Here is a 22,896-nt window from a genome sequence, read left to right as displayed (position 1 = left end):
GGCAGCAGTGGCCTTTTCTGCTGAGCCTCAGTCACAGAAAAGGGAGGGGAAAGCCTTGCTTTCCCAGGGCTGTGAGACAAAACGTGAAGGAACACAGGAAGATCAATGCAGAACTAGAGGCAGCGGGCTAGACGAAGGGACCCTCGCCAGGGCTGTGTGGGCAGGACCGGGTGAGTGTAGGGCCTGTCCTGCGGCGACTCATGTAGAGGTCAGATCCCAAGGCCCAGTCAGCTAAAAGTGGGGAAAGGCGCAGGGCTCAAGTGGAGAAACCCAGATTGACTCGTGGCCATTCCCCAGCATGGCAGAAAAGACCAGGAGGTAGTGGACGGGTTGGCCGTTGTATGAGCAGCAACAGCTGTGCAAACATTTGCTGAGGTGTGATGAGGTCCCAGCCCCCGGACTGACCCGTCACACCTCTTCTCTCAGTCATCACAGCTGCCCTGCTGAGGCGGGTATCCTCCTCTCTGTTACGGATAAGATAGCTTGCTCAAGGTTACCGCGCTGTGACCCTAGGCGGTCTGAGGCAGAAGCCACAGCTCCTTTGTGAGAAGCTGCCTCTCTGAAGGCCTGGGGTCAGGGGAGCCTGCAGCGCTCCCAACACAGCTTTGACAGCTCCCCCCAAGAGCCGGAGACTTGGGAGAGAGAGGCTTTGTCAGGTGCTCTGTAGAAACACTGTTTATTCAAATGACAGGCAGGAAGCGGTGGCAGCAAGGGGTGAGGGCAGCCAGGTGGGGGCTGGGCAGGTCAGCACTGCTCCCCTACATCCGTCATCCTGCGTCGACGGCCACCCCGCTGTTGGCACCAAGGTGGAAGTACTCGCCCTCCTCACCCTCCTGTCCCAAACTGAATAAATAGCATCCCTCTCCCCACGAGTGCAGGGAGACTCGCGTGCTGAACTTGGCCCCGCCGCAGCCCAGAGTCAGGGGAGGGCAGAGGCTCAAAATGGCTTGTAGGGAGCAGAGCACAAAACTGCTCTCACCTCCTTCTTCCTCTCCTTCCTCCCTGCCACACGCCGGTCCCAGCCTGGTCCCAAGACAGGCGGTCAGTGAGGGCCTGGAGGGGAGGATTGTTGCCTAGCGCACACTGAGCTCAAGTTCACAAGGCCATCCAGCCTGTCGCCCATCCAGGCTGACCACCAAAGAGAACGTCAATTCACGCCACTTTATGGACAGAAAAGGAGGGGCAGGGAGTGAGGCAGTGGGCAGCCAGGTCTCTCCCAGCCTCAGAGGTAATCAGAGTCCTAGGAGCAGGCGCCCTACCGATCCATCTCGTCCAGGAGTGGGGTGGCATCGCCAGCAATAGACATGGGGGTGCTTTCGATCATAGGGCTGGGGGAGGGCCGAGGGGTCAGCCGCTGCTTCTGTTTCCGCCGCTCCGCCTCCTTCTCCTGCAGCCACTGCTCCGCCATCTTGCCCCAGTCGATGGCTGCATGGCTATTGGACCTGGAGGGAGAACCAGGGTGTGTGATACAAGGACTTAACTTGGCCTTCGGCTCGCCAGAAGAAAGCCCACCCCGCACTCCCTGGGAGGCTCCACGCTCGCAGAGATGGATCTCGCATCTGTGGACAGCAGTGTTCTGGCTTCTCCCAGAGACCAGCCCTCTGGGGGACACCCCCTGGCTTACGGCTGTCAGGAGATCCGGAGCACCCACCTCGACTAATGACCTGTCTGTCTACTGTCAGTATACTCACTTTGGCTGCTGCTGCCGTTGCCGGGAGCTGGAGGAGGGCTGGGGCTGGGCCTGGGCAGACTGTGGGGTGGTGCTGGCCTGCAGCTGGTGGTACTGTGGCGTGGTGATGGGTTGGCTGGGTGTTGTGTAGGAGTAGCTGGGGGTCATTAGTGGTGTGGCCACTGGCTGCTGGGCTGGTGTTGGGAATACCTGGAGAAGGGTGACAGTTGAGTTTAGGCTGAGTTTGTGCTTATTTGGTCTTCCGGTAAATTTCTGACAAGCTGAAAATCTGGGCTCTGCACAAAGACTTCCAGCTGACCCTCTCCTGAGCAGGATATGATTCTAAGCAGCGGAGGCAGGCCAACAGCAGGGCCCACCACTCGACCACTTGAATCTAGAGGTTTGAGGGTTCAGGTTCCAAAGATCCCAAAAGACTCCGTGGAATGGTCAGAATTTCTCTTACTCCCCTTTCCCATCAGTGGCCCGAGAACAAGGAACATCTGTTGGAGACAGCTCCTAACGCTGTTGGCAGTCCCACCTGCTGTGGAGGCCCTCGTGGTGGGCCCTGCAAAGCCCAGTCAATGGACACAGGCTGGTCAAGGATGACCGTCCCCTTTCACCTTTCCCACCCTCTGCAGGGCTTTTCCTCCCCACGCCACGTACGTGGTAAGCGCTACTGCCCCCTCCGCTGCCGCCATAGCCATACTGGCTGGAGGCCCACTGTGCTGGGGTGGCGTTAGGGTTCTGGCCCTGGCCTGTCACGGCAGCAATGGCATTGAACATCTGCGAGGTCATGTTCTGGGGCAGGGCATTCACAGCCCGCGTCAGATCTGTAAGCACAAGAGGTGGAGATGGGCATGTTAGGGGACAGCCCTTCCAGCTCCATCCCTCTTACCCCCAGGCCTGGCACAAGCTCCTTACCTGCAAGGTTGATGTTGGCTGGGGTAGCATTGATAGAAGCAGGTGTTCGGGTCCTGCTGCTGCTACTGGGGGTGATGCCTACAAGAAATGGCCCGAGTGAGAAGTCTCTCTAGAAACCTACTTCCAGTTTTACAACTTAAGGAGCTGGGAGAGGTACCGAGGTGGGTGGAAAGAAGGGCAGCTGGGGGAATTCCCTGGCAGTCCAGTGGTTGGAACTCTGTCTTTTCACTGCTGAGAGCCTGGGTTCAATCTCTGATCAAGGAACTAAGATCCCACAGCTGCACGGTGTAGCCAAATAAATACACAAGTTTAAAGAAAAAAAAAGGGAAGCTGTATAGGCAAAGAGGATGGAGGACCTTCCTGACGTTAGGAGGAGGGAGCAGGAATTGAAAGCCAGTGACAGCCTAGGTCTCACCTTCAGCTATGAGAGTCAGTGTCTGTCTGCACACAGTGCTCAGCTGTCCCTCAACCACACTCTGGAATCCAGTCACAGAGTAGCGCTCACCTGGTACGGGGTCCTGATAGTGATCCTTAAACCATCTGAAAAGGCCGTTCACAGTGGGGAAGACTTGGCCCCGGTACCGGAATCCTTCTGGAGTCACAGTTACATATTCTATCCTGGGATTTTGGAAGGAAATATGCATCAGATCCCACTTGTGACCAGCTGGGAGCGAGTGGCCAGAGCAGATCTCCACCATGTGAAGTAGCCACACTGGGTGCTAGGGGGAGGAGAGATAAAAGAGCCAGTCTCTGACCCTGGAAAAGGAGGCTGCACTCTGGCAAGGTGAGGAGGGCACAGAGAAGCCCAGGCAGGGCCTGGAGTCAGCAGCCCCAGGTGTGCTCTCTACAGGCTGCCAGAAGACTCGCTGGGGGCCGGGTCACCATCCTGGGCTGCCGTGTGATGGCACCACACAGCCGGTGAGGGGGATACAGAGATCACAGTGTTGGGGTGGGGGGCCTCCCCGGGCAGCAAAGCACAGTGCTCCATGAGCGGAATCCGAAGTGCCTCTTGAAGGTGGCTGGTCTGTCCTCATTTAACACTTTGCCAGAGCAGAGAGTGGATAAGAGGCTCTGGGTTTAGATCCAGTTCCAGTTTTGGCTCTGCCAACTCACCACCTATATGGTTTTTTACCAAGTTACTTGGTACCAAGTTACTGAATGTGAATCTCCGCCTCATTTGTGAAAAGAGGATAACAGCACTTAAATCTATAGCATTTAACCTATGAGGAGTAAACAGTGTGTAAAGCACTCATCACACTATTGAAAATGGGTTGTGCTCAATAAAGCACAGCTGTCAACAGACAGCTAAATATGTCAACATTCTCACTCAGATTAAGATGAAACCTGCTTCTTGCACCATAAGGAGTCTGTGCCCCTTTCCATGGGAAGCTATCACGTGGCCTCTGTCCCTGGTTAAAGTCCTCTGTCCAACTGCTCCTCATGGAACAGTTTCTAACCCCCACGTGGCCCTGGCTGCCATCTTCTGGAAGCATGCTGGTGAATCAGAAACAAGCACGATATTCCAGAAGTGCGCACGATGGTGCAGGGTCCAGAGCTGCTTGTCCTCTGAACTCCTGCTAACAGAGCCCACTCTGGGCACCATGTGCATGCACGTGGACAGGACTAAGAGCAGAGAGGCACAGTCGAGGCCAAGGACCGCAGGACGACGCGGGAGTGGAGAAGGCAAGTCTGGCCATCCGTCTGGGTAACAGACACAAGAAAGGAGGTCGAGGGAGACAGGACTTGGTCTGGTGCAGGGTGAGTGCTGGAGGGACGCAGATATCGAATACTGAGGGAGGCCAGCCTGGCTGTCACACACAGAAGGGGACAGAGCAGGCTGGCAACTGGAAGAAGAGATGCTCTCCAGACCTACCCCACCTTCAGCACACGCGCACCACAGCAGCAGGGAGCCCCTGCGTGAGGGTAAAGGCCCTGGTGAGGGGGAAGCGGAGGACAGAGCAGCCTGCTGGCCCCGTCTCTGCCAGTCAGGTGGAGAGTGTCTGGTGGTTTCCATCACTCCCTGGGAGGGAGAAGAGGTGAAGGGACCTCCTTTTTCACCCGGCTGATTAAAACACCTTATTCAGTCTTTGCCTTTTTCCTCTAAGTCATTACCCTCTGTCCCCACCTCCAACCTCCACCTCCACTCAAAACAGGTAAGAGGGGAAAGGCAGTCAAGCAGAACCAAAGAGAGTACTGTTTGGGGCCTGCGAGCCTATCTGTGGACCCCAGCGGCAGCACCTTCTCAGCACCAGTGCTCACCTGGGTTTACCCCGGGGCTGGTATCCCAGTAGGAACTTGCCGGGCAGTTCCTTGCAGGCACAGATGAAATAGGGAATGAAGGTGGGCTTCTCCTTCTTAGTTTTGATGAGCAGCTCCTCTAATTTCTGGGGGTAGAATGAGGGGGAGAGGTTGGGATAGCAGCATGCTTGGTATACAATGTCTGGCCTCACACACCATGTACACCTCCTTCACCAGCGCAGCATCCCCTACACTGAAGGGAAACCAGACATCCTTAAGTGACTGGGAGGGGTCATCCCTCGCAGGGCCCTGGGCTCACCTTACGGTCCCCACCGCTGCAGTCCTGATAATATTTGTGGTTTAGAAGGTCCCGGGCAAAGGATGCCATAGGCTGAACATAGCGGGCAACAATCTCATCCAAGTCTTCAAACTCCTGTGGGAAGAAGGTGAAGGCCCCGAGTGTCATTCTGAACTGAGATCCAGCCTTTCAAGTCCACTTGGAAGAGAACCCACAGGAGGGGAGGAACTCCCCCAGCCCTCCTGCTGTAGCCTCATTCTGCTGCAAAGTCCCTTCATCTTACCCACCTGTGTGAGTTGGGTCTAATTTTATCAGCTTACAAGACACAAAATCCCTTACATTTTTTATTTGTTTGGCTGCACTGGGTCTTTGTCTTTGAGGCGCGAGTGCACCGGCTCAGAGGTGGCTGTGGGCAGGTTTAGTTGCTCTGAGGCATGTAGGATCTTAACTCTTCAACCAGGATCGAAATCACATCCCTGGGTTCTAAGGCAGATTCTTAACTACTGGACCACCAGTGCAGTGAAGTGAAGGTCTCTCGGTCGTGTTCGACTCTCTGTGACCACATGGACTATACAGTCCATGGGATTCTCCAGGCCAGAATACTGGAGTGGGTAGTTGTTCCCTTCTCCAGGGGATCTTCCCAACCCAGGTCTCCAGCACTGCAGGCGGATTCTTTACCTGCTGAGCCACCAGGGAAGTCCACAAAAGCCTTTAAATCATAACTTTAGTTCTCCCTTATTACTTGGGAACAATAAGGGCCTTCATAAAATTTCTCTCCACTGAACAGAGAAATTTGGCCTGTGTCTGCTTGAGGACACAAGCACTTGCATGTGTATTTTCTCCTCTTCCTCCAGTGGTTCTCTAGATAAGTCTATTTTAGAATTTGGAGGACAGAGAAAGAAACACGAAAACATGATACATACAAAATTGCTGTCAAATTACTCATCTCATAAGGGCCCTGAGTAGCTAGAATACATACAATGCACACAAGTGACTGTGGTGGAAGGGGCTTGCTTCTGGAAGCAGGAGTGGGGATGCTAGCCTGTGCAGGGGCTGCCTCTTACCTCACTGTTGATCCACAGGGTGGCTCCCAGGCTGAAGGCGTTTTCCTTGCCCTCTTCCCGCACATCCACGTGTTGGTAGATGCCGTCACTGACCTTCCAGGTCACTGTCAGGTGATTCTCGCCCTTGCTGCTCGGTCGGATGATCACGTCACCCTGGTCCATGGTTTCCATCATTTTTTCTGCTTGCTTAAAATTTATATTATGGAAGGATGGGTGTGCAATCACTCGCTTGATATATGCTGAAAAGGGCAGGAAAGAAGCATAGGTCAGCTGATGGGATGGGGAGCCAGCCCAATGAGACAAGCCATGGCTAAATTTCTGATCCACCACTAAATTCTGAGACTTTCACCCTCTCTGGGCCTGGATTCTCGGATGTGAAGGCTGTGTTAACCTGGGCTCCTAGGGTGCTGGGAGAATGAAGCTTTAGGGGTCCCAGTGCATCAGCAAAGAAAATGTGACCCAAGAAGACCCCAGCGTCCAGCCCGGCCTATGACTCCCTTTCCTGCTGCCTCTGGGCCTCCGCCCCTCAGAGCTGAGCACTCCCACTGGGAAGCTGAGCAGTCTGCACGCACATCCTGGGGCGGGAGGGCTGCCAGGATGCGGGTGCACAGGCATGGCCGGGAGCACTCACTGGTCCGTTGCTGCTTCCGCTTCAGGTCCTCCTCCTGCTTGTGGTCTGCTGCTTCGGCATCAAAGTCATAGTAGGTGTCCTTGGGCAGCTTCCACTCGTTGTTCCTATCCATGAGGTCCGAGGTGCGGCAGGTCAGGTCTGCGCTAAACTTCTCGATGTCAATCTTCATGATGCGGCAATGAACAGTCATTCCCACCTAGATCCACAGAACATTTGAGCTGGAAGGGACAGAGACGGTCTAGCCGATGCCCCATTTTACACGTGAGAACAGCAAAGTCCAGGCAGAAAGGTGGACAGACTGTCCAGAGCCAGCCGGCTACTGAGCATAAGGTTAGCAGGAGTTTTGGGCTGAGTTTGGCCTGCAGACTAGTCTGTGCCAAGTACTGACGCCTCCTGCTCTAGGCAGAAACACCAACTGGAGTCTCCTGGGATCACTCACTGGCACTATTCTCTTTCCCCATAAAGTTGCCCCAATTACTGTTCCTAGGGTGTGAGCCAAGTCTGGCCGTCCTTTTTGGAGGAAAAGCAAAGTAACAGTTTTTCTGTACTTTCCCTCTGATTTGAGCCCCTCTGTTTATTTTTTTTTAAATCAAGTATTTTTATTTTTAAATACAAAAAATGAAGGATAAAAGCAGTAAAAATTACACTTCAAGTGAATAAATTATAAACCAAGTCAACTATATATTCTGACTTCTATATAAAACAGGAGGAGGAGGAGGATGCTGCTGCTGCTGTTGCTAAGTCGCTTCAGTCGTGCCCGACTCTGTGCGACCCCATAGACGGCAGCCCACCAGGCTCCCCCGTCCCTGGGATTCTCCAGGCAAGAACACTGGAGTGGGTTGCCATTTCCTTCTCCAATGCATGAAAGTGAAAAGTGAAAGTGAAGTCGCTCAGTCGTGTCTGACTCTTAGCGACCCCATGGACTGCAGCGCACCAGGCTCCTCCTTCCATGGGATTTTCCAGGCAAGAGTACTGGAGTGGGGTGCCATTGCCTTCTCCAGGGCCCCTCTGTTTAAAGAGTGACAAAACCCAGTCAATCTGCACAGCTCTCCTGGAAATTGTCCTAGCTCTGTTTACAGGTATACCTCGGAGACATTCCAAGTTCAGCTCCAGACCATCACAATAAAGCAAACATCATAACAAAGTGAGTCACCAGAATTTTGTAGTTTCCTAGGATATATAAGAGTTATAGCATACTATAGTCTATTGAGTGTGCAACACTTTTTTTTCCCCAAACACTGCTATTTTTTTAAAAAATTAAATATCTTAATTAAAATTTCTTTTATTGCCCCCAAAAAAGGCAAGCCATCACCTGAGCCTTTAGTGAGTCCAAATCTTTTTGCAACACTAACATTAAAGATTACTGATCACAGATCACCCTGACAAATATAATTAAAAAGTTTGAAACATTGTGAGAACTGGCACAAATAAATGCAGCACAGAGACATGAAGTGATCAAATGCTGTTGGAAAAAATGGTACTAATAGATTTGCTCAATGCAGGTTACTACCAACTGTAAATTTCTTAAAAAAAAAAAAAAATTACAGTAACTGTGAAGGGAAATAAAATGAGGGATGCCTGTGTTAGGAATGTCTTTCCCTAGCCTTCCTAAGTCCATGGTTCTCAGGGGTTCACAACACTTAGAACCAGAGATTTGGCAAATCTGATACCACTAGCAGATGTCACTAACTGGATGATCCTGGAAAAGGCACTCAAATTTCTCTGAAACCAGAAGATAAATATTCCCATCTCCATTGGACTAGCAGATTTGAGACAACACATGTAAATATTAAGGGCTGGAATCCAGTGTGTGAATAAACAGCAGCTCTGACAGGAGAAACTAGAACAGAAAGGGAGCTCAGCCTTTCTGCTTCACAGCATGGAATGCCGGGCCTTGCTTCCTGCCAGCCAGACTAAACCACGGCTTCCCACACAGGAAGGGCTGGCAACTTGATCAAATTTCACAAAGGCAGTGAACAAAAACTGCTCCTCGTTTGGGTAGATACTTCTTACCCTGACTTCACTCAACTGGTTGTAAATCCTCCTGAAATGTTCCCCAGGAACATTTCCCAGGAGCCCCTGGGAACAGAGCCTAACTCCTGGTGGGCACAGCCAAAGCCAGCCTGATTTGGGCCGCTGAAAACTGCGCCAGATGCCTTGGCCCCATCATTCACCTACCTTCACCCGTTCCTCTGGCCGCTTTACCACTTTGTCACTGAGGAATTTGGTGGGGATGAAGCCAGTGACACCATTGTCTAGCCGTGTTTTGACACCGATGGCCTGGCCTGGGCATGAACCGCTGTCAAAGTGGTTCCAGACCTAAAGACGGCATCAGGAGAAGAGCTTGATCATTAAGATTCTGGAGACCACACATTCAGGAGCTGGCAGGAACGCTGTAATTCATCTTACCACTGACACTGGCAACACGATGTGAGAACATGATGACTCAGCCACCCAGCAACACAGAATTTGAATATCCCCTTCGTTCCCTGATGCATAACTCATGTTTGGCACCACTGGCCAGCAGATCAATCTTTTATGTTAATTTAATGTATATGTCCCTCCAGTGTCAAATGAAGCCCCTCCCTTCCATTCTGTCCTGACCTTGTGAGCTTAAGAAATATCTGTTTGTCACCTCAGAACAACTCATTTCAGTGAACCAGCACATCATGGCTCTTTTACATCCTTGACGAATCTCACTAGTTTCTTTTACTGGGTAAAGTTGAAAAACAGTCTATTTTACTATCTGCCTAAGTAACATATGAAGATCCAGAAAAAGCTTCAGGATGGCTTTTATGAGTTCTAACCATGAAAAAAGCAGATGATGTCTAGAAGACTGTGGGAAAAACAAAGATGTGTGTGAAGGATGACAACACTGAAGGGAGCCTACAGCTACCTTCTAAATAGCATAGGGACACCGTGCCCACCCTGTATGTAAGAAAAGCATACATTTCCTCATGTCTCTAACTGATTGAGCAAGATCCTCAGAGAATGGGAAACAAGGATTAAGGGCTGAGTGAGAACAGAATAAGAGCACATAGATCATTGGGACTAGCAGCACATGGAGGGACTTTAAGCTAAGCCTGTGTGTGTTCCAGATCTCTTCCCTCTTTGTGTACTGCCGTGGTAAAGTGTCACCTAAACTACTCCCATTCTCGATGCCTTTCTAAAGCACTGAGATCATGCAATCACAAACATCCAGGGACCATAACAACTGTAGCACATACCTCGCTTAGTTCCGGGAAATTGTCCTGCTGACAGAAAGGGCACTGCCACAGCCCCGTCTCATCGTTGCGGATTGCCTGGTCGTAGCTCTCACCCTGTGGACGCCTGTGGGCGATGCCGGTGACGTTGCAGATAATGAGCTTTCCTGCAGGAAGGGGAGAGGAGGAGAAGGGGAGAAGAGAACGAGGCAGTATGAGAGAACTGGAGAGGTGACTCCTCCCCATCAACTGTTTAGTGACAGGACATCTGTCCTAGAGCATCTCCCCTGATTTCCTTCACATTCTCGAAAAGAGAGATCGTCCCTTCATTTGATGACAGGAAAAAGAAGCCACAAGATTGACCCCATGAACACCTCACAACAGCAGGTTAAAAAGCATGATTTGACCTTGAACTCGAATTTGATTTCCAGCTTAGGGCTCTATAATCCTCTTAAAAGCTTCCCTGGTCTTTCCCACTCACAGTACAAACTGGCCTTATTCTTCTGGAATTATAGTCTGACTTGAACATACACGGTAAACACTATCCCCTCAACCCCTTTTTATTCTCCTCCAACTAAAGAAAACAGACCCAGGATTTACCAATGTAGAAGGTCTCTGGTGTTTCTTTGGTTAACATATTGAAGATTTCCTCTGTGTTGGGAGAGCGGTAGGCTGTCCGGAGGTCCTTATATCGACAGCTCAGCTCCGCTCGGATGTCGTACAGCGTGATGTGTTTGTCACCATAGCCCTGGGGAAGAAGCCCCTAATAAGATTCTTGCAACTGCTCCCCAACCTGAGCCACCAAGGGTTTCAGTGAAAGGAGTAGCCAGTTGGCTCTTGTCAGGGTTTCTTTTCTTTCCCCCCAATATTTACTAAATCAGCTTTTCAAACTTTTCCTTAGCCATGGAACACTGTTCTACAATAAAAATGCTTCATGGGGACCTCCCTGGTGGTCCAGGGGTTAAGAATCTGCCTGCTAAAGTGGGGACACAGGTTCGATTTCTGGTCTAGAAACATTCCACATGCTGCAGGGCAACTAAGCCCTGGCACCACAACTACTGAGCCCAGAGGCCCTAGAGCCTGTGCAACAGAAGAAGTCACCACAATGAGAAGAAGCCTGTGCTCCGCAACAGAGGAAGTCACCACAATGAGAAGAAGCCTGTGCGCCACACTAGAGAGTTGCCCCCGCTCGCCACAACTCGTCCCAACTCAAGAAAGCCTGAGCACAGCAATGGAGACCCAGGGTGCAGCCAAAAAAAAAAAAAAAACCCCTCATGGAATCACAATGCATGAAACAAATGCAAAGCCACACAGTTGGAAAGGAGGAAAGAGGCCCCAGAAGCAAACTACTACGCCCCCATCTCCCAGCTCCTCCAAAACATGCCCCCCACAATGTCTACAGCAGTCTCTGAGACGTCCTTGGCTCCTTAATAAGCAGACTGAAAACTTCCTCGAGTAAACCCAGTGCTGCGTGGGGAGGGAGAAGATCAAGTCTCTTACACTAATAGTATTGGGGCTACTCTGAGGATGTGCTTCCTGAGTCTCTTCTCATCTAGGCCAGGCCTTCCACTCTTTCACCCACCTGCCTCTCCAGTTCTTCTGCAAAGGCATCAAGGTCTAGGTCCTTGAGTCGCTCTGGGTTTTCCAAGATTTCTTCAAGGGCTCCTGCAGGGTTGGCATCCTCAGCTGATTCATCATATTCTAGAGCATCCACTGCCATCTTCCTGGCCCACTCATAAGTCTCAGGGTGAACTCGGGAACCATCAAGGACTTCAATATATGAGTCAGTGCTGAAGGAGAGGCAGAAGAGGGGCAGGATATATAACAAGAAGCTTCTAGTAACAACCCAGATGTCCACCAATGGGGAACTGGTTAAATAAATTAGGGTACCTCCATACAATGGAATACTATACATCCATTAAAAAGAATGAGGCAGATCTGTGTGTGCTGACATGAAAGATGGCCGCGATATATTGATAACGTGAAAAATGCACTGCAAAACACTATGAACCATATGATCCCATTTTTGTAGTAAATGGGTAGTTAGTAAATGCATAGCAAAAATAAAATTTAGAAAAGTTGTAGTATACATCAACTTGTTATGGCAGTTATCTCTGGGGGGTGGGATTATGGGGGACTTCCACTTTCTGCATAATATTTCTATATGTTATTGAATTTTATATGATAAAATTATATATATAAAAGTCTTATAAAGAAAACAAGAAGGGGGAAGACAACCTTTGAGAATTTGCTGACAGCTACTTTCCCCCATAAAGCCTTCCCAGGCTGGTCTTGCCCGTGCACTCACATGGACCTATGTTATTCGTGGAGTGTTACAGCAAAGCTGGGTGGAAAATGAAGTTTTAGAACTTGAAGCCTATTTCCCCACTGATTTCCATTACTGAATGAGGAGCTATGTGCCCGTGGAAAAGATCCTCCAAAGACTGAGTTGATAACTTCTGGAGAGGAAGAGGTCAATAGTGAAGTCCAAAGTCCAAGTGAATAGAGAACTTTCTCTCAATAACATCATCTCAGAACATACCAAATCTCTCTCCCCCTTCCTTATCTCCTCAGACCCCCACACTCCTCTTCCATTGCCCCAACTATTCCCACCCTTATTGAGCCACAAAAAATCATAACAACAGAACAAGTTTGTGTTTACTGAACCAAGTCTTATGTTTTCTGTCCTCAATTGATAAACTAAATTGGTTCTTTTGATGTTTCTCTCACAGAAAAGCTTCACATAATTGAACTGATCTTTTCCATAGGTCAGAGGCTCTTGACTAAATAAAGACTCTTGGCTTTAAAATGTTTCCTAATTTAAATAGTCTGTGGCCCTTTGACAGCCCTAATCCCTGAACCCCCAAAGCAAAGCCCAAGAGAACTCCTCTTGGCCCACCCAGGCAGAGGGCATCACCTGTCCCCCAGGGAGGCGGTGTCAATCTTGAGGAAGCCAGCACAATTCATGAAGACTTTGGGACCCATGTGGCACATGGTGACCAGCTGAGTCCGGCTCTCGAGCCTGGTGTTGTTCTGTTTCAGAATCTGGAAGAGAAGCCTGGAGTGAGCAGGAGCAGTAGACAGGCCCCACTTCCTGGTCTGTTTCCAGGTCTCTGGGAAACCTTCCACAATGGGAAGCTGCCCCAGCACCCCAATATCTAACTGAGCACTGAGCAGTTAGCACAATATACTGCTACTAAAAAAATTATTTTAAAGAACCACCACACTGTGCCAAGCAAAGACAATACACAGCTATTGCACAGCTTCAAAGTTGATGTAGAATATACACTCAAGTACCCATCCCACAGTAAGAGAAAAATTACCACAAATACTCTTGAAGGTTGCTACACGTCCCTCTCTATATTGAAATCCTTTCTTTCCTCCATGGGAAGAAAACCACTATCCTTAGGTCTGTGTCTAGCACTCTCTCGCCTTCCTCTAAATCATGGCTTAGGCTATCTTTTCCATGAGCCACCAGAATGCAGTAGTGACGACCAGGACTGTGGCCACCTAGGCTGAAGTCGGACCCTGACTCTTACTAGCTGGATGACTCTAGGTGAGTGCCTTTACTTCTCTGACCTTGCCCTTTTTGTCAAGCCATGCTGGGAAAGTAAAGGTTCAATGAAATAAGAACTTTCCTTTTTTTTTTGTCCTGATTCAACCCAATCCTACCTTCAGGAGATGGGTCCCTTTTCGAGGTCCCAGGCCACAGACATACTGAATCAAGGCCTGGCTGTAGGGGTGGGCTATGGCACGGTTGACATCAACTCCAACCTCATTGACTCGGTTGATGAATTCACAGTACAGGGCATTGAGTAACTCTTCTTTCACCACATGCTCCTGTCAACACACAGTAGGCAGGGATAAGGTTACTGTGCCACTCTGTCCACCTGGGCCTACTTGTCAAATCCTACTCACCTGCAAGGGGTGAAACTTGAGGCACAGGATGTCTTCATCTGAGCTGCACACCTGGGCAAACTCAATCAGAGGGTCCTGGATGCGCCGGGCCAGGGAGACGGCCTGTCTCAGCACAGGAGGGTAATCCCGGAACTCTGCCTAGGGTCAGTTGAGGGTCAGCAGGGCCACCAAGTCCCCTCAGCTCTAACAGCCAGAGGTAATCCAAACTGCCTGGTTTGATGTTATGTTCTCTTCTCTGGGATCATTTTTCCTGGGACCAATTTAATCTATGGGGCTCCCAACCTGAACTATTACTGGCCTGATGGGAGATTTTCTGCACGGGTAAGAGAACAGGTGCAATCCTGCACCCCTGATAATCTTTGCCTTCCTATTTCCCTGGGGCTGACAGCTCTTGCCTTTGTGAAGCCTAAGGGCGGGCTCCAGCCTTACCTCTGATTTCTTGCTGTTCATATAGAGGATGGCCAACTCGTTGTCAATCAGCTCTACCCCAATAGAGGACAGCTGCTGACCCTGGTCCAGCTCATGCACGATGCGCTTCACATCCTCAATCAACATCTGGGCATCCCTGCAGGAAGGAGGGGTGCTGGTCAGGGATGTTTTGGATAGTTTCTCAGGGATGAACCATCTCAGGGCTGGGAGCGGGGAGGAGAGAGCTTTGAAGACAAAGGGGTACAATATTCCAGGGATACCCCCTGGAAGTGGCGGGTATCATGTATCATTATCAAGGCTCTTCACAGGCACAGAACACATTCAACAATAAAGGATGAGTGACTTTAGCCAGGCCTGGCCCAATCGCCTGGTGCCCCTCCCTACCTGTTCTCTCCTGCAACTGTCACCACGTGAGGCTTTTTGTTCAGAAGGAATTTCTTCAGAGTTTCAATGTCTTGAGCCTGGAGTGAAAGAAAACTGGAGCTAAATGGCTCTGAGGACAGGGGAGATTTCTAGCGCTTTTCTCTCCGTAAGTAGCTTGAGACCTTACAAGACCAGAGAACAATGATGCATCATTTGTTGTCTAACTGGAACACAAAACAAGGTGACTAGGAGCTCTAGCTGAAAATTAATCACTTGTTAATCTTTCCTAAGATTACTGTATATCTGGCTTACGCATGAGCTGTGGTTAACATACTCAGGTCTTTCTTTTAACACGAACCACTGCCTGGTAGTCAAGACTATTCTGATCTCCACTTTAAGATTTTTCTTTCTTTAAAAGAGTTGTTTGCTGAAAATTATGTTTTAGAATGGAACTCTTGTCAATAAAATTGAAAGATACCGTTACGTTAAAGAAAAAATCAGAAGGATACACACGAGATGAATTCAAATTTCTCCTTCCGTGGAAGAAACACAAATGCTAAAAGCAGGGAAAAGGTTGGCTTAATGCCTCAGTGGCTTTCAGCTCCTGGAACAAGCTGACCCAGATGCGGTAAGAACAGAGGCAACAACGGCAGCTCCCAGAAGCACAAGGCCTAGGAACTGGCTTCAAGTCAAGAAGCAAATTCTGTTCCAGAACTTGAGTGCCATCTACTGCCTATGAAAGTGAGACTTATCCCAGAACTTAAGAGGTTAGTGAGCAAGTCAGAGATCTTGCATGGGATATTGCTTAGACCATGAATGCGTATCCCCACTGAATAATAAGACATGTTGAAGATGTACTCTTGATAACCAGTTAGAGCCACTTGCCTTTTTCTCCCGCTCTTCCTCTCTCCATGCAGTTCGCCGTTTGGTAAAATGAGGCAGCCGGAGGAAGTCTGTCACTTCTCCTTCACCATTGACCAAGGCGCAGAACACAGGGTGATCTCTGCCAGTCCGACAGAAAAAGAACCGTGTGATAATCAGGGCTATAAGGATATGAGTAAGAGAAGAACAAGATTAGGAGACAGGTAAGGGGTGATGACAGGCATGCAGGAACAGGAAGTTACCTGGCAGAGGAGAAAGCAATGCCTAGGACCCGGATGCCCTTCCCTTGGTTCTCATCCATAAAGTCGTCGTCTTCTTCTACTTGTTGATCTGGCCTGTAGGGCGCCACCCTCAACCAGTTGTAGAGCTTTCGACTACAGGCCTGGGGAGGAGACACACCAGTCACTATGGCCGTCAGGCTCGCCAAGTGTGTTACAGAAACAGAGGCAGACACGTATTTGCAAAGATCATATTTATACATGCACATGTTTCTAGCCCTTGGCAGGCTTACAACCAGAAGGCACTCCTTATTCTTAACAACAGAATAGTACAGAGGCCAGTCACATATACAAAGAATATGTGTATGGGGTGGGGGAAGGAGGGAAGAGGCTCTTCAAGGGGAGGTCTTAGAGTGACCCAGGACCTTGTGTGCACTCCCTCTCAGGTTATGCCCAGGGGTTTCCATTAGCTACAGGACAGCTATTAACGGGTGCCTTCGCTTTCAGCTCTAGCCTGGGGAACGTACATGACTGAAGGCTGTGCTGCCGGCCTGGTGTGCTGCAGTCCACGGGGTCGCAAGGAGTTGGAGACAACTCAGTGACTGAACTGAACTGAAAAGTTGAGTCCCTGTCCTCACCTTTATGACATATTCTTTGGCTTCAGCCAGCAGCTTGTTCTTGAGCTCTTTGGCCATCTGCACATACAAGAATTGCTGTAAAGCTCGCTCGATGGCCATGGTGCGCTGCCGGTTCCACTCCTGCACCTGATGGCTGAACTCATCTCGGTAGTAAAACTGTTTGATTTCTTCGAAATACGTCTGGTCACTGCCATAGCTGAGGGGATATAACACTGTTATCAGGGACAAAGAGGTGGTGCCTGAATGCCCATGAACACTGAGTGAGCCAGAAGATGGGTTGCTCAGTTCTCAAAGCGTGGTTCACATTCCTGAGGGACCCCTCCCTCCAAGAGACTCCTGACCAGGCTTTCCCAAAAGAACCCCAGGCTAGACCTCTGCTTACCCTTCCACTCCCTTCATATCGATGCTGATATCAATGGTGAGCAGCCCTTCATCTTCAGCCAGGCAGATCTTGAGGAACTGGTCATCTCTCAGTTCCTTAACAGGCTTGTTCTTTAAGTACTTGAAGGAGTAAGCGTAGTGGGCCTCATCCACATCCTGCACAACAAGAGGGAACCATCAGTTGACGGAAAGACTGGGCTGGACCCTGGGAAAGGCCCGCCTCTGCACTCAGGCAGACAGCTCAGCTAAGTGTGAAGGCAAGAAACTAGTTCAAACAGAGCTGGACCATAAGCTGGATCAAAGCCCTTCAACTGGCTTACCTTTCTACCTTTCTTAGTGGGGCTTATATTGAGCTTGGCCCTTTCCTGGAAAGTCTGTCTCAGCACCTGCCGGACGAGGGGCTCTCGGGCAATCTGCAGGGCTACCATGTAGCGGGCACCTTCCAGCACGGCTTCCGGGGTAGGGAACTGGCTGCAGGGAAAATGGAGGAGCTGTAGGATGAGGACACCTTTGCCCGTAGGTTCCTCCTCTCACCAGCCAGCTACTGCACGCCCACCTGCAAACATAATCCTTCGCCAGTTCCAAGGGCTCTGCTGGAAACTGCTCCGTCTCATGCCGCTGGTAGCTGTCCCGGAGATTTTCCCCAAATTGCTCAGGAGTAAGCCCAAACTTTTTGGCCAGGCCATCTAAAGCAAATCAGGAGAGTTAAAGGTAAGCCAACAGCAGGACTGAATAACTTCTTGGTTTTCAGTCTAAAACTGCAAATTCTGGGCAGTAGATATAAAAAGGATCACCAATGAGCAGGAGCAGGATGCCTCACAATGAACAATGAAAATGCTGGCTTTAAACAGAAGCAGAAGAAATAGAAATTTTCTGTGGAAGTTACAGTTTAGCAAAAGAACTTCCCAAAGATAGGATGAACTCTGATCATGTGTTTCCCACTCCTTCAGGAATTACAGGGAAAGCTGGACCATGCCTCTGGCATGGGTTTGGGTCATGGGAACAAGTGTTAGAAGTGGACTGGTGATTCACTCAGCTGTCCTTTAAGTCCTCTTCCTACCTCCCAGTGACTATCAGGGAACTTATGCAATTAGCTTTTACCTAGCCCAGCGCTCTGGCAGATGGTGTACATGTCTCGGCGAGAAGCCTGCTTGAGCTCTGGCCCTCTCTGCTCTTCATCTTCTGCCTCCTCACCATCACCTGGGGAGAAAACATGAGTTAGTCTTCTGGCTTCCAGTCACTTCCAAGGATCTGACACATGGAGAGAAGCTCCAAAGTGGAATCAGTCAAAGGCATCCTTGGAAAGGCCATGGGCACCAAGCCTCTGGGTTTTCTTTTCCAACACTTACCTTCCTCATCTCCCTCTTCCCTTACACGCTTTAGCTTCTTGCGGCTGGCCTTGGCGGCATTCTGCATCTTAGGGATGTCACGACCGTAATAGAGCAGGAAATGATTGTAGACATCTTTCAGTTCATCCATTGATTGAACATCCTTCAGCCTGGAGGGAAGGGACATAAGACCTCAATTTTGTCATGGAGGAAGGGTATACCCTGGGTTTGCTACAAGAGGTACAATTTCCATGTGGCAAGATCCCAACTAGGATAGATGCCTGTATTCTCCAATTATCAGGGACACACAATGGCCCTAAACCATGACTCAATTGCAATCAAGGTACTTTCAAGAAGGAATAAGTGAAACGATTGGTGGTTGTTACAAATGGCAACAAAAAGGAAGAGACAGATGAGGAAGCATGTCTCCAGTTCAGAGTCCTTGAGACAGTCCTTGTCCTTCCTTCCCAGGTTCATGCCCCTGGCCATTAACATCACCTGCTTCTCTCCCACAACCCTCTCTAATTCCAGGCTCACCAAGCCACTTTCTGGTTCTAGTTTGGTTTCCCATGTGGCTTTTCATACAGGTAACATAAATAAGCAAACATGACTATCTGATCCTCTTAACCTTTTATGCCAATATGGGTAAGTAACAGGAATTTGCCTGTCAAAAAGAGCACTTCTGGTGTGTTGGTAAGTTGGGTTTCTAAGGGATAGGTGCCTTGCTGTGAATTTTACAAGATTATGTTGCTCTGGAGGGTGGGTGGGTGGAGCAGGGGTGAGGTGCACCTGCCTTTGGTGTGAGGGCTCCCTCTAAAGGAATAAAACCCGCATATGCTACCTCTCCATGTCCGTGGTGTCCAGAGCCCGGATGCCATCAGCAAGGGGCTTGTCAGGATCAGCAGAGATTTGCTCGTACTGATAAGCCTGCATCTTCTCAAACAGCCGTGTTAGGTTCTCCTTACGAATCCTCAGCTGGGTCCACTAGGACAAGGAAGGGCAGGGGTAAGGGCTGGTATTTAGCCTTGGAGACCCAAGGCCAGGCGGTTCTTTACCAAGAGTCCCTGGGGGAAGCCTGACGGGCCTGGGGGTTTGGGCCATCACCTGGTACGTGCAGGAAAACTCGGGCCCCAGTAGTGGTAGTACCCAGTGCAGCCCTCAGCTGAGGGACACGGATCCCTATGTTACCTTTTCATCCCACTGCCACACCCTCCACAGGTCGTTGATATGCAACTCAGGCTCCACATACTCCTTCCGGTAGAAAGCAATGAAAGGCACCTAGGGTGGCAAAGAGATGGGCAGTCAGCCAGAGAGGAAAGAGCTGCAAGGAACCCCGCTACTAGAGGGATAAACAGCTCCATGAAATTCAGCACCGGGAACCCTTGCCCATCCAGGGCACATGCTCGCCCCGCCATGGGGGAACATAATGCTGCAGAAGGGGTAGTGGTTTCTTTTGATCACTTGAGTCCTCACACTTCTTGGTCAAGGGACCACTGCTGAGGACAGGAGATGGGGGGGGGGTCCCCACCTAACCTAGGTGGCCAACTTTTCCCTCACCCCTAGTTGACGTTCTAACCACTGGACCAGTAGAGCCTGAGGTACTACCTCAAAATGCTGATTTCGCATGAAGCCCAGGGCCTCTTTAATCTTCTGAATTGTGCTGGGCCCTTTTCGACTGAAGCTGCTGGTTGGCTGCCCTCGGTCTAGGTAATCACAGCTTTCCTACAGTTGGAAGAAAAAAGAAACAGCAATAACACCATTACTTGCTTTGTCTCGCCACATACAAAACTGCTTCTTGTCACAGGATGACCTTCTCAGAGTAAGTCTAGAAAAATCTCCCTCATACACCTGTACACACATGCTGTTCTGTGGGAGGCCCACAGATGTTTGGGGCAAGGGAGAAGCAGCTACTCATCCTGATGAGGTGACTTCTGGTTCATGTCAAAACATAGGCTCTTTTTTTGCGGGGTACCTGCAGAGAAATGGTTGGTGTGGCAAAGGCATTCCTGTAGATCCAGTCTGCCTCTTCTTCCAGTTCATCATCTTCAGCCCCCTTGACGGGGATGGAACGGAGCTGCAGGGGGTAACACAGCAGCATGAGACTGATTTTATTTTGTATCTCATGCAGCAAAAACACGCACTTCTTCTGGACAAAAATCTGTGCTCCAGAGGCACGTGTTTCCAGTACCTGGAAAAGTACTGTCTGGCAAGAAGTAGGCATGTTGTATATTTGCTAAACAGAGAGAGCCGTTTCAAGAACATAAGACATGAGAGTCTATGTTGAGCTAGACTTCCTGTACCCCTGGTCAGATTAAGGTTCAAAGCCAAGTTCCTATGTATGATTTTTGTTTGTTTTTTTTTTGGCTGCACCACCCTGACTAGGGTGCACCACTGCACCAACCCGTGCCCCCTGCAGTGGAAGTATGGAGTCTTCACCATTGGAGTGCCAGGGAAGTCCCCTTAGAATTATTGTTAGACTGATCTCTGCTGTAACCTGTGTACCAAGGTGGCTCAGGGCAGTTGATGACAGTTCAGCAGAAGGACAGAAGCTGGTGCTTCCTTACCTGGAATCTCTCAGGCAAGTCAGTGGCTCGGATTTCATTGTCCTGATCGGTGAGGTGGCTGCTTTCCAGCTCACTGGGCTCATACATCTCGAAGATGCTCCTGCGGCTCACACGTTTCTTGGTGGTCTTCTTGGGGCGCACTCGGATCTCGCCCTCAGCCTCATCGTCCTCATACTCATACTCTTCCTCCAGTTCTTCGTCGTACTCATTGTATTTCTCAAATTCATCGTAGTCAAAGTCCACACCAAAAATCTCCTGGGCTTCCTGCAGAGCCCTGCAGGTGAGAGCAAAAGGCACCAGGTTCTGGTGAGAGGAGACAGATGCGGCCCCTGCAGAGACCTTTTACCTGCCCCGAGGGAACTAGAAAGGCTGAGGGAAATCTAAACCCAAAAAAAAAAAAATTCACCGCGGAATAAAGGCTTAGCTGGTGGCTATTTCTGGGGAAACTCTCATTTACTGAGATGAAAACTCATCTTTGGCACATGTCCGTGACCAGGATCAAAGAGTAACAGGACAGATGGGTTCACATCATGTTCAGTGGATCCATCCTTTGCTAAGATGTTTGCAAAGAATTTCCTCTGACAAAATTATACTTAGAGGACTGATACATAAACAAGTGAACACGGAGCTGCAGGTATTAGAGACTGACTGTCCTATCTTTGGCCAAGGCCTCTGACCTCTTCCTTCCTGCTTGGGTCCACTCAGACGCCCTTATGACCACCTTGCCCCAGACTCCACTTACGCATCAGTGTATCCAGGAAGCTTTTTCCGCCACTTAGGTTTTTTCAGAGGTTGTCCATCATCGTCCACAATAAAGTCATCAATATCTAGGTAGGGAAGGGAGGGGTTAGTGCCCAGAGGCAGGACTGAATGGCTTTAGTTCCTACTGTATGAGTGGCCAGTGAAGAGGAGAGAGCCTTTGGAAAGGAACGCCTTTCTGTCAAATGCTGGAGGCCAGCAGCTGAAAAATGATTTCCCACCCCATTCCTCGGGCCAGGAAATCCCAACCCCCTGCCCCAAACTGGCTTCCCTGCCGATGCTACATACCTGACTCTTCATCATCTTCCTCCTCCTCTTCTGGAGGAGCCATGTGGGCCTCCACGGCCTCCTGCCCTTCTTCCCCTTCCCCATCCTGAAAGATCTCCTCTGCGATAGCTTCTTTTTCATGTTCTTCCTTGCCATATTCCTCCTCCTCGTCGTCCTCATCATCTGAGACTTTTTTGACACGTCGGTATTTTTGCTAGGGGTGGAAAGCCTGTCTGGTCAGGGTCTGAGGGAACTGGCATAAGGATGCCTGCCCTCCAATCTCACTTCTATTTTCCCACCACAGTTACACTGACGAGGGAGATGGGAAAGAGCACATCAACTGATTCCTCAAGGCCCAATCCTGAAATTCTGACAGGCACCCAGAACTGGGCTCCAAAGCACAACGATACTGAGCCACTTTCTCCTTGCTGAAGTTCCCCAGACGGTTCTGGATGTGCCTCCCCACCACTTCCCAGAGCCACTGAATTTCAAGGGCTTCTTCCTTCATCCTCAAGGACAGAGACAAAAAAGGCACTTACTCCTCTTTTGACTTTGACACCCAAATTCTCCTCAATGAGATCAAAATCATCATCCTCCAGGCGGTCGTCAAAAGATGCTAGAGAAGACAAAATGTTGCTGGTTGTGACCGGGAGGCCCCTCCTCCACTGGCTTCCACCCCAGCCTCACCTGACCCGGGGAGGGGATACTCACTGCGTTTTCTCTTCTTGTGGCTAACTTCATCTTCCGAATCTCCAGAGTCACTACCCTCATCCTCCTCCCCTTCCTCTTCATCATCATCATCATTGATAAAGCCTTTCAGGTTTCCTTGTTCATCCTGATCATCCAGGTTCTCCTCCTCCTCCTCCTCATCTGGAAAACATGCATGTTTGAGGCATGCAGTTTGGGAACCAGGCTGGCGCTGGGGCAGGATCACTTGCTTAACTGTTATTTCTTATCTACTCTGAACCAAATGACCTGGATGCCCTGTTAACCCTTCTGCCTCATCTAATCCCGAGATGAAAAACATGACCACTGACTCACAGCAGTAGCCTTTGGAAAGGAATCTCTTTTCTACATTCACTATCTGTCTTTCGGCAAGATGAGCTTCCTAATTACTCTGGATGG

The 22,896-nt window shown here is 49.8% G+C and overlaps 1 protein-coding gene across 3 annotated transcripts in view; it reads right to left on the bottom strand.

The window, feature by feature from the left end:
• Window positions 1-657: 657 nt before the first annotated feature.
• The window catches only part of SUPT6H (SPT6 homolog, histone chaperone and transcription elongation factor), a 30,853-nt gene continuing 8,614 nt past the window's right edge, over window positions 658-22,896 (bottom strand). For all 3 annotated transcript variants that reach the window (XM_043903194.1, XM_043903195.1, XM_043903196.1), the window contains exons 3-37: window positions 22,483-22,641; window positions 22,311-22,387; window positions 21,793-21,985; window positions 21,488-21,572; window positions 20,746-21,019; window positions 20,154-20,255; window positions 19,787-19,903; window positions 19,370-19,459; window positions 19,023-19,165; window positions 18,203-18,351; window positions 17,955-18,053; window positions 17,410-17,539; window positions 17,174-17,324; window positions 16,855-17,009; window positions 16,473-16,668; window positions 15,859-15,998; window positions 15,620-15,737; window positions 14,756-14,832; window positions 14,372-14,507; window positions 13,943-14,080; window positions 13,697-13,864; window positions 12,942-13,069; window positions 11,607-11,814; window positions 10,625-10,772; window positions 10,049-10,191; window positions 9,000-9,140; window positions 6,822-7,017; window positions 6,191-6,429; window positions 5,148-5,261; window positions 4,850-4,974; window positions 3,096-3,208; window positions 2,591-2,668; window positions 2,333-2,499; window positions 1,692-1,879; window positions 658-1,442 (exon numbers count right to left, since the gene is read on the bottom strand). In XM_043903194.1, coding sequence (XP_043759129.1) covers window positions 1,256-1,442; window positions 1,692-1,879; window positions 2,333-2,499; window positions 2,591-2,668; window positions 3,096-3,208; window positions 4,850-4,974; window positions 5,148-5,261; window positions 6,191-6,429; window positions 6,822-7,017; window positions 9,000-9,140; window positions 10,049-10,191; window positions 10,625-10,772; window positions 11,607-11,814; window positions 12,942-13,069; window positions 13,697-13,864; window positions 13,943-14,080; window positions 14,372-14,507; window positions 14,756-14,832; window positions 15,620-15,737; window positions 15,859-15,998; window positions 16,473-16,668; window positions 16,855-17,009; window positions 17,174-17,324; window positions 17,410-17,539; window positions 17,955-18,053; window positions 18,203-18,351; window positions 19,023-19,165; window positions 19,370-19,459; window positions 19,787-19,903; window positions 20,154-20,255; window positions 20,746-21,019; window positions 21,488-21,572; window positions 21,793-21,985; window positions 22,311-22,387; window positions 22,483-22,641 — 5,072 coding nt within the window. In that variant the 3' untranslated portion in view covers window positions 658-1,255. The remainder of the gene's footprint in view (window positions 1,443-1,691; window positions 1,880-2,332; window positions 2,500-2,590; window positions 2,669-3,095; window positions 3,209-4,849; window positions 4,975-5,147; window positions 5,262-6,190; window positions 6,430-6,821; window positions 7,018-8,999; window positions 9,141-10,048; window positions 10,192-10,624; window positions 10,773-11,606; window positions 11,815-12,941; window positions 13,070-13,696; window positions 13,865-13,942; window positions 14,081-14,371; window positions 14,508-14,755; window positions 14,833-15,619; window positions 15,738-15,858; window positions 15,999-16,472; window positions 16,669-16,854; window positions 17,010-17,173; window positions 17,325-17,409; window positions 17,540-17,954; window positions 18,054-18,202; window positions 18,352-19,022; window positions 19,166-19,369; window positions 19,460-19,786; window positions 19,904-20,153; window positions 20,256-20,745; window positions 21,020-21,487; window positions 21,573-21,792; window positions 21,986-22,310; window positions 22,388-22,482; window positions 22,642-22,896) is intronic.

The sequence above is a fragment of the Cervus elaphus genome, chromosome 5 (assembly GCF_910594005.1).
Source record: "Cervus elaphus chromosome 5, mCerEla1.1, whole genome shotgun sequence".
Lineage (NCBI taxonomy): Eukaryota > Metazoa > Chordata > Mammalia > Artiodactyla > Cervidae > Cervus > Cervus elaphus.
Note: the sequence above shows the minus strand (reverse complement) of the source record. Positions and strands in the feature narration are given on the sequence as shown.